The sequence below is a fragment of the Bos indicus x Bos taurus genome, chromosome 6 (assembly GCF_003369695.1).
Source record: "Bos indicus x Bos taurus breed Angus x Brahman F1 hybrid chromosome 6, Bos_hybrid_MaternalHap_v2.0, whole genome shotgun sequence".
NCBI lineage: Eukaryota > Metazoa > Chordata > Mammalia > Artiodactyla > Bovidae > Bos > Bos indicus x Bos taurus.
Window position 1 is genome coordinate 11,862,945 of NC_040081.1, and position 11,072 is coordinate 11,874,016.

The window sequence follows — 11,072 nt, forward strand, 5'->3', positions numbered from 1 at the left end:
CATGAATCACAGCACACCAGCCCTCCCTGTCCATCACCAACTCCCGGAGTTCACTCAAACTCATGTCCATTGAGTTGGTGATGCCATCCAGCCATCTCATCCTCTGTCGTCCCCTTGTCCTCCTTCCCCCAATCCCTCCCAACATCAGGGTCTTTTCCAATGAGTCAACTCTTCTCATGAGGTTGCCAAAGTATTGGAGTTTCAGCTTCAGCATCAGTCCTTCCAATGAACACCCAGGACTGATATCCTTTAGGATGGACTGCTTGGATCTCCTTGTAGTCCAAGGCACTCTCGAGTCTTCTCCAGCACCACAATTCAAAAACATCAATTCTTCAGCACTCAGCTTTCTTCACAGTCCAACTCTCACATCTATACATGACCACTGGAAAAACCATAGCCTTGACTAGACAGACCTTTGTTGGCAAAGTAACATCTCTGCTTTTTAATATGCTATGTAGGTTGGTCATAACTTTCCTTCCAAGGAGTAAGCGTCTTTTAATTTCATGGCTGCAATCACCATCTGCAGTGATTTTGGAGCCCCAAAAATAAAGTCTGACACTATTTCCACTGTTTCCCCATCTATTTCCCATGAAGTGATGGGACTGGATGCCATGATCTTCGTTTTCTGAATGTTGAGCCTTAAGCCAACTTTTTCACTCTCCTCTTTCACTTTCATCAAGAGGCTTTTGAGTTCCTCTTCACTTTCTGCCATAAGGCTGGTGTCATCTGCATATCTGAGGTACTTTACATGGGTCTAACTGTAGTTGTAAGTATACACTAGAAAGTTTCCAAAGCCCAAAGTCTGGATTCCAGTACAAAACTCAAAACTTATAGCTATAAAACTTAGGAAAGCCCCTAAATTACTCTGAGTTTCAGTGTTCTTTTATTGTTGTTGTTGTTCGATGGAATTAATAAATGGAACCCCCCTACCTGTTCCACACAGTTCTGGAAACCAGAGAAGATCATGTTAATGAAAATTTTCTCTTTGCAATTAACTGATATGAAAGAATAAGATCATTCTTATTGTGAACATGCAGGGCTGTCATCCAGTTGATTTTCCATTATTTTATAAAGAAAAAATCAAGGGCAGATTTTTCAAATGCCTATCATTTTCCTGGGGCTTCCCAGGTGGCTCAGTGGTAAAGAATTCACCTACCAAGCAGGAGATGCAGGTTTAATACTCGGTCGGGAAGGTCCCTTGGAGAAGGAAAGGGCAACCCACTCCAGTATTCTTGCCTGGGAAATCCCATGGACAGAGGAGCCTGGTGGGCTATAGTCTAGGGGGTTGCAAGAGAGTCAGACACAACTTAGTGACTGAACAACAACAAAATCATTTTCCTAATCTACTTTCTTAATTCTCCTTTTTAGAAAGAAAATGAAGCTAACTTTGCAGGACTTTTCTTTTTGACCCTACCTAATTTGCTTTAAAAGAAAAACGCTCAAAAATGATCTACTTAAAAATACGTTCTGAAATTTTTCTAGGATCAGCATAAGCCTCATTATTTGGTTTATAAATTCTTCCTGTCTTTAATTAGAAAGTTAGATTAACTTCTCAAGACTGACAGTATCTTTCCTCTGCTCCTTGATTTCTTAAGAAGTGCTGGACTTAACTCTTGAGAAGACAGGAAAAGTATCCCGTTTAGCCTGTGTTGTTCAGGAGCACGTATCACAGCCTGGTGAAGCAGGTTGGAGGAGGTGGGGGGATATCTCTGTATCTCTATTCTCCCATCTATAAAATGAATGTAAACAATCCTACTTCTCACCCTTGTAACGAGGACTAAACACAAAATGCATGCGAAAGGTCTGTCGGTTATAAAACTTGAAAGACATATGTTAGTAACATGATTCAGAACTCTGGGATAACAATAGTAAAACCTATGACTTATTGAATGCACTCTCTTTATCAGATTCTGTGCTCTCTTTCAGGGCTACAGCAATCCAGTATATATTATTATCCCTCTTTTACAGATGAGGAAATGGAGAATCGGGGGGGTTAAGTACTGCTCAGAGTCACATGGCTAATAGGCAGTAGAACAAATTCAAACCCTGATTTCTCTGACTTCCAAAATAAACATACCCTTAACCCCTACCTCTGATGCTGCATCAAACATCTCTTTGGTCCCAGAGTCTTGAACTCATTTAAGCAGGAGCTTCCCTGAAAGCTCTATTCTGTTAGGAACTGCTGCCAAACCTTTATATTGTTGATTCTGAATTTTCCAATATGAAAACCATTCTACGCTGGAGAAGACAGAGACCACACAGTTGATTAATAGCTCTGTACTCTCTTCTGTGTCTGCCAACACTGTACCATCTTCTGAAAGCAGCAGATCTCTTTCCTACTCTTTCTGTGTATGAACAGTTTCTGTATTTTACACTTTTCAAAAGCCTCAATTCTCTTTGCCCTTAGTACCATGTGCAAAAGTGCCCAGTTTTAATTAGTGCCCAATTTAATCAGTTGGTTAGCTGTTCAATGAATTAAATAGATACTCTGGCCAACTACATTTTCTACATAAGACAATTAGTAACCCATGTCCACAAATCCTTCCCCACAGTCTCACAACATACAGATTTCTCCTTTTTAAATATCCTCAATGTTTATATTGATGGAGAAGGCAATGGCACCCCACTCCAGTACTCTTGCCTGGAAAATCCCATGGATGGAGGAGCCTGGTGGGCTGCAGTCCATGGGGTCGCTAGGAGTCGGACACGACTGAGCGACTTCACTTTCACTTTTCACTCTCATGCATTGGAGAAGGAAATGGCAACCCACTCCAGTGTTCTTGCCTGGAGAATCCCAGGGACGGGGGAGCCTGGTGGGCTGCCGTCTATGGGGTCACACAGAGTCGGACACGACTGAAGTGACTTAGCAGCAGTGTTTATATTGATAGGTGCTATCAATTTGTCATGTGCTTATACAGAAATTAGTGGTTTTAGAAGTTAATGGTTTAGATCTTGAACTGGATCAGAAACTCTCAAGCAATAATACTTTATGAATTTAGGACTAAATTATATTTATTAAAACCTTGTTTCTTTGGAGTTCATTACCGTATTCATCGTGAACTTCAACAGCTAAATGATAAGCAGAGTAGATGGGGCCCATATGAATACTGCCTGGACATTACTACAGCTTCTGTAAACCTTCAGCCTGTTACTGCACTTGACACTTTGAAAGAATTCGCAGTTGCATTATATTATCATTTGAACATTTAAAGATAAACTAGTCAATCCAAGGCATATATAACATGTTGGACTTTATTCAATTGATTTTTTAAAGTTATTTTTTTTATCTCAGTATAACTCTTTGTAATTTGATTCCAGGAATATTTTGATTTTTACACTAACCCTTTTTGCAAACTTTGTTTTCTCAGAATGTCTATATTTCCTATTCAAAAATTGTTTTGAACTTACATAACAAAACTATAGAATTAATCATTTTTAAGATGGCATGAACTAGTGGGCATATCTTGACCCAATTGAAAATTCATACACTTATGTAATAATATGGAGAAGAAAATGGCAACCCATTCCAGTATTCTTGCCTGGAGAATCCCATGACGGAGGAGCCTGGGGGGCTACAGTCCACGGGGTCGCAAAGAGTCTGACATGACTGAGTGACTTCACTCACTCACTCTTGTTATAATAACCATTCTCGGGGGGGGATAAAAGCCCTTGGCAAATATCCTTGGGAAAAGAACAAGGCCAGAAATCAACATATATTTAATTTTAATGTATAGAAAGGTTACCTCAATTTCTTATACTAAATTGTAAGTGAATGTAATTTTCTTAAAAAGAGACAGTGGGAAACATATGAAAGGATTCATTTCCTACTGTTCTTAGAAAAATGTAATCTTTCCTTAGCACTAGCTAAAACACTTTCTAAAATGGCTTTTCAACAACAATATATTGTGATTCAGAGATGTTCTGTTTCTCTCTACAGAGATTTAACAGGTTTTGACAATCAAACAGGAGATTTTTATATAATTTTTATATGTATTTTTAGTACTTTCAAATCAGCTTGAAATAAATTATTCAGAAAAATGATTTAGGAGCTAATGTGAGGTCTTTCAGAGAAGGCAATGGCACCCCACTCCAGTACTTTTGCCTGGAAAATCCCAGGGACGGAGGAGCCTGGTGGGCTGCAGTCCATGGGGTCGCTAAGAGTCAGACACGACTGAGTGACTTCTTTCACTTTTCACTTTCATGCATTGAAGAAGGAAATGGCAACCCACTCCAGTGTTCTTGCCTGGAGAATCCCAGGGATGGGGGAGCCTGGTGGGTGGCCGTCTATGGGGTCACATAGAGTTGGACACGACTGAAATGACTTAGCAGCAGCAGCATCAGTGAGGTCTTTAGACCAAAAACAACAGTAACAGCAACAGCATATTACGAAACCAAACTTGAATCCCCTCACCTGGGTTCAGTAAAACCAATCTACTGATACTGGGTTGTGGTGAAGGAAAAAGTGTTTATTGCAGGGCCCCAAGCAAGGAGTCCAGACAACTAATGCTCAAAAGACCCAAACTCCAAGATGAATATTCTTCTGATTGGTTGATGGTGATGTAATCAGGAATCAACATCTTCAACCTTCTGATTCCAACTGGTCTGGGTTCTTTGTGCTTGTGGTCAACATATAGTTAACTTCTTCCACCTGGTGGGGGATTTCAGAATCTACAAAATAGCTAAAAGATAAAGCTCAGAATATTATTTATGGCCACTGAGGAGAAACTAAAGTTCTTTGACTTTGTTTAATGGCTAAGTTATTATTTTTTTCATACTTGAATGTTCTCCTTTGTTTCTACATTTTCTCACTTCTTTGATTAAATATATTCTTTGGAATTTGGGGAAGGCCTAGAAGGCAATGGCACCCTACTCCAGTACTCGAAAATCCCATGGATGGATGAGCCTGGTGGGCTGCAGTCCATGGGGTCGCTAGGAGTCGGACACGACTGAGCGACTTCACTTTCACTTTTCACTTTCATGCACTGGAGAAGGAAATGGCAACCCACTCCAGTGTTCTTGCCTGGAGAATCCCAGGGACAGAGGAGCCTGGTGGGCTGCCGTCTATGCGGTCGCACAGAGTCAGACACGACTAAAGTGACTTAGTGAAGTGAGAAGGGTATAGTTTTCCTACAAATAAGAAGCAGGAGAGGACATGGGAGTGTGGGAGTGGTGGGGAGGGGGAGCGTGGTCTGTCCTGAGAAGGCCCCATAGGATACTTGTTGTTGTTATTTTTGAGTCACAAAGTCGTGTCCGACAGCACATCAGGGCCTTTTCCAGCGATTGGCCTCTTCACATCAGGTGGCAAAGTATTGGAGCTTCAGCTTCAGCATCAATCTTTCCAGTGATATTCAGGGTTGATTTCCTTTAGGATTGACTGGTCTGATCTCTTTGCTGTCCAAGGCAATCTCAAGAGTCTTCTTCTCCAGCACCACAGTTGGAAAGCATCAATTCTTCGGCTCTCAGCCTTCTTGATGATCCAACTCTCACATTCATACATGACTACTAGAAAAGCTCCTCCGTCCATGGGATTTTCCAGGCAAGAGTACTGGAGTGGGTTGCCATTGCCTTCTCCAAGAGAAAAACCATAGCTTTGACTATATGGACCTTTGTTGGAAAAGTGGTATCTCTTCTTTTTAATATGCTGTCTGGGTTTGTCATAGCTTTCCTTTCAAGGAGCAAGCATCTTTTAATTTCATGCTGCAGTCACTGTCCACAGTGATTTTGAGCCCAAGAAAATAAAGTCTGTAACTGTTTCCATTGCTTCCCCATCTATTAACCATGAAGTGATGGGACCAGATGCCATGATCTTAGTTTATTGAATGTTGTGTTTTAAGCCAGATTTTTCACTTTCTTCTTTCACCCTTATCAAAAGGTAGTGTCTCTTTGCCTTCTGCCATTAGAATAGTATTATTTGTATATCTGAGATGGTTGATATTTCTCTCTGCAATCTTGATTCCAGCTTGTAATTCATCCAGTCCGGCATTTTGCATGATGCACTCTGCACATAAGTTACATAAGCAGGGTGACAAGCCTTGTCATACTACTTTCCCAATTTTGAACCAGTCCGTTGTTCTATGTCCGTGTCTAATTGTTGCTTCTTGAGCTGCACACAGGTTTCTTAAGAGACCGGTAAGATGGTCTGGCATTCTCATCTCTTTAAGAATTTTCCAGTTCCTTCTGATGCACACAATCAAAGGCTTTAGTGTAGTCAATGAAGCAGATTTTTTTTTCTGGAATTCTCTCGCTTTTTCTATGATCCAAAGGATGTTGGCAATTTAATCTCCGGTTCCTCTGCCTTTTCTAAATCCACGTTGTACATCTAGAAGCTCTCCATTCATGTACTGCTGAAGCTTAGCTTGAAAAATTTTGAGCATTGTCTTACTAGCATGTGAAATGAGCACAACCGTATGGTAGGATCCACAGAATCCTGCTTGTTTACAAACACTTAAATTTATATTCTTTACTTGATCATGTTAGTTTGGTGCATCATATAATTAATTGAATAATTAAAGTTTATTCAAATTAATTCTGTTATAAGAATTTTAAAAAGACTTTGAAATAAGTAATGAAATTTTAGTTTCAAAAGTACTGATTTAAAGTGAAAATGTATTTCAGATGTTAAATGTGTAGCTAATTATGGCAGGACTTTTGGGTCAACAGGAGAAATACTGAATTGATCATATTTTATTTGGGGTAGCATTTATCTTCAAAGAAACATTATTTAATAGAAGAGTCATTGTTTTCTGTGGAATCTCTCTTTTATCCTGCACTGACACATTTTTTACTCTTTTGTTAGGTATCAGATACACACCGGACTTCAGCATTCTATCATAAGACCTACCCAGCCCAACTGCTTACCTCTGGACAATGCAACCCTACCTCAGAAGCTGAAGGAGGTTGGATATTCAACACATATGGTTGGAAAATGGCACTTGGGTTTTTATAGAAAAGAATGTATGCCCACCAAGAGAGGATTTGATACCTTTTTTGGTTCCCTCTTGGGAAGTGGTGATTACTATACACACTACAAATGTGACAGTCCTGGAATGTGTGGCTACGACTTGTATGAAAATGACAATGCTGCCTGGGACTACGACAATGGCGTATACTCCACACAGATGTACACTCAGAGAGTACAGCAAATCTTAGCTTCCCATGACCCCAGAAAGCCTATATTTTTATACATTGCCTACCAAGCTGTGCACTCTCCACTGCAAGCCCCTGGAAGGTATTTTGAACACTATAGATCCATTGTCAACATTAACAGACGCAGGTATGCTGCCATGCTTTCCTGCTTAGACGAAGCAATTAATAATGTGACCCTGGCTCTAAAGATGTACGGTTTCTACAACAACAGCATTATCATATACTCTTCAGATAACGGAGGTCAGCCCACAGCAGGAGGAAGCAACTGGCCCCTGAGAGGTAGCAAAGGAACCTACTGGGAAGGGGGGATCCGGGCTATTGGCTTCGTGCACAGCCCGCTCCTGAAAAACAAGGGCACCGTGTGTAAGGAGCTCGTGCACATCACTGACTGGTACCCCACTCTGATTTCACTGGCTGAGGGGCAGATTGATGAGAACATTCAACTGGATGGCTATGATGTCTGGGAGACCATAAGCGAAGGCCTTCGTTCTCCCCGTGTAGACATTCTGCACAACATTGACCCCATTTATACCAAGGCGAAAAATGGCTCTTGGGCTGCAGGCTATGGGATCTGGAACACTGCCATTCAGTCTGCTATCAGGGTGAAACACTGGAAATTGCTCACAGGGAACCCAGGATATAGTGACTGGGTGCCCCCTCAGTCTTTCAGCAACCTGGGGCCAAACCGGTGGCACAATGAGCGAATTACCTTGTCAACGGGAAAAAGCGTGTGGCTGTTCAACATTACAGCCGACCCCTATGAGAGAGTAGACCTTTCCAACAAGTATCCCGGGATCGTAAAGCAGCTCCTCCGGAGGCTTTCCCAGTTCAACAAAACTGCAGTACCTGTCAGGTACCCCCCGAAAGACCCCAGAAGTAACCCTCGGCTCAATGGAGGAGTCTGGGGGCCATGGTATAAAGAGGAAAGCAAGAAACAGAAGCCAAGCAAAAAGAAGGCTGAGAAAAAGCAGAAGAAAAGTAAGACGAAAAAGAAACAGCAGAAAGAGCGCTCGTTTCCAAACTGCCATTCAGGGATTTCTCGTGGATAAGTACAAATTTTTTTCTTGTCTTCAGTTCAGTTCAGCTCGGTCACTCAGTCGTGTCCGACTCGTTGCGACCCCATGGACTGCAGCACGCCAGGCTTCCCTGTCCATCATCAACTCCCGGTGCCTACTCAAACTCATGTCCATCGAGTCTGTGATGCCATCCAGCCATCTCATCCTCTCTCATCCCCTTCTCCTTCTGCCTTCAATCTTGCCCATCATCAGGGTCTTTTCAAATGAGTCAGTTCTTTGCCTCAGGCCAAAGTATTGGAGTTTCAGCTTCAGCATCAGGCCTTCCAATGACTATTCAGGACTGATTTCCTTTAGGATGGACTGGTTGGATCTCCTTGCAGTCCAAGAGACTCTCAAGAGTCTTCTCCAACACCACAGTTCAAAAGCATCCATTCTTCAGCACTCAGCTTTCTTTATAGTCCCAACTCTCACATTCATCCATACCTGACTACTGGAAAAACCATAGCTTTGACTAGACGGATCTTTGTTGGATCCATTGGATTTTTGTTGGATCTTTGTCGGATTTTTCCTCTCTGGTTAAATTTAAATCAGTGCCAGGTTTTTCACCAGTTTCTAGGTGAACCAGCAAATTTGACTCAATAGGATCCCTGCCATCAGCACCAGACAGTTTTCATATTGTGCTACTCCAGAGACTTCTGCCAGCTGGAAAACTTGTGCTCAAAGCTAAAGGTGCTACTCTTGGGAGCCACGCTTAAAGCAGAATGGAGATGTTTGTTTCTCTTGCTCCTTTATGAAAGGTGGTCTGTGATGAGTTCAACTGTTGTGCTTCCGTCAGTTGACCAAACACTATGTTTTAAATTATATCATTAACTTTAACCGGCAATTGATGGACATGCTAATTTAATGGAAGTTACAGGGTAACATGATTAAAAACCACCTTTGATAAGTCTAGTCAAAAGTTGTATCACCTCAAAGGCCTTGAAAAATGCTCTTTTCTTAGTGAATTTTTGTATTTCTATCACAGGACACTTGGGTCTTTTATGAATTCTATTTCATACATCATTTCCTTTCCTGTGAAAATAAGCTGTTTTTCTCACATGTGAACAGCTTGCACCTCACTTTAACATGCATGAGAGAATGGCAAATAAGAATGTTTCAGCACACTGCCAAAACGTGAATGTAACTATTTTCTAAACACTTTAATAGAATGATGTTTCAACACAAAGTACATAATTTATTTTTACAGAAGAAATATTAATTATTTTGTTTTCATAAAAAGTTATACAAATGAATTTTAATTATTTTATTTTATTTTCTATGTACCATTATAAGAATTTTATTTCATATTGTCAAGATTATCAAGCACTGTAATACTACAAATTGTGTGTGAATTTGTAGAATATAAAATTAAAAAATTATAAACATCATTGTTCAACCATTATTGTGAATGTAAGAAGATGAATATATTCCTTACAAATTGCTTGGAAATTCAGTGTTTGTATAGAATTGAGAGACAGCTCTATTGTTTCTATCATAAACACTTTATTTATGTATCTTAATTATTAAAATGACATATTTTTTAGCACCAGAAAATTGTGTGGCTTTTCTGATTTAATGTCTCTATAGAATTACATTAGTCATTTTAACAAACAAAAGTCTTTACCAATAGGCAAATGAAAGTATGATATGCTAACAAACATAGTAACATAAAATGGATTTTGCAAATAGGCGGTGTTTACACCTGGTTATTGCATGGAGAAGAGTATTCTCTTGTTAATAAATACAATTTATAATGACCCTACTCTTACACCAAGTGACCATGGTGGGAAGATACAAAGAAGTGAAAATATGGCTCCTACCTAGAGTAGTTAAACATCTAGTTTGAAACTCACACATGCAGACATCATGAGGCGGCTTAAAGGAGCACGATGTGTAGTGAAGTTTATCATGAGTGATCAGTGAGGACAAGTTGGTGTGGTCCCTGTCAGCCCCGGAGTTGTCTTTAAGGTGCTTTCTCCTAATACTGCCTGTAAGTCTGAAAGTGTTTACACTTGAAAAATCTGGAGTTAGAACCATGATGTGTGATATTACAACTGTGATTAAAGAAATGTAAGCAAATTTTTTGTTTGTTTCTTGAGGTAACAATGGAATTTTACTCAGCCATAAAAAAAAAAAATGAAATAATGCCATTTGCAATAACATGGACAAACCTAGAGATTGTCATACTGAGTGAAGTGCATTAGACAGAGTCATATCACGTTGCTTGTATATGGAGTCTTAAAGCATGGTACAAATGAATTTATTGCAAAACAGAAATAGAGTCACAATGTAGGAAAAAACTTAGGGTTACCAATGGGGAAACAGCAAGGGGAGGGGTAAATTGGAAGACTGGGATTGACATGTATACACTACTATGTATAAAACAGATAACCAGTGAGGACCTACTGTATAGCAGAGGGAACTCTACTCATACTTTGTGATGACCTATATGGGGAAAAAGATCTAAAAAAGAACAGATATATGTTTATGTATAATTGATTCACTTTGCTGTACAGCAGAAACTAACATAACTTTGTAAAACAATTGTACTCCAATAAAAATCAATTTTAAAAAAAGAAATGTATGAGGTGATATTATTGTTGTTTTAATGTCACTTAAGTCATGTCTGACTCTTTGAGACTCCATAGACTGTAGCCCGCCAGGCTCCTCTGTCCATGGAATTTCCCAGGCAAGAATACTAGAGTTTCTTGCCATTCCTTCTCCACAGGATCTTCCCAACCCAGGGATTGAACCTATGCCTCTTGCAGCTCCTGCATTGGCAGGCAGATTCTTTACCACTGAGCTGCCTGGAAAGCCCCTGAGTTGGTATGGTCAGTTCAGTTCAGTCACTCAGTTGTGTTCAACTCTTTC

General features: G+C 40.2%; 1 protein-coding gene across 1 annotated transcript in view; it reads left to right on the forward strand.

The window, feature by feature from the left end:
- Positions 1 to 10,338, forward strand: part of ARSJ (arylsulfatase family member J) — an 86,803-nt gene extending 76,465 nt beyond the window's left edge. Inside the window, exon 2 of the mRNA XM_027543742.1 lies at positions 6,797 to 10,338. Within this exon, the coding sequence (XP_027399543.1) occupies positions 6,797 to 8,195 (1,399 nt within the window). The 3' untranslated portion in view covers positions 8,196 to 10,338. The remainder of the gene's footprint in view (positions 1 to 6,796) is intronic.
- The last annotated feature ends 734 nt before the right edge of the window (positions 10,339 to 11,072 follow it).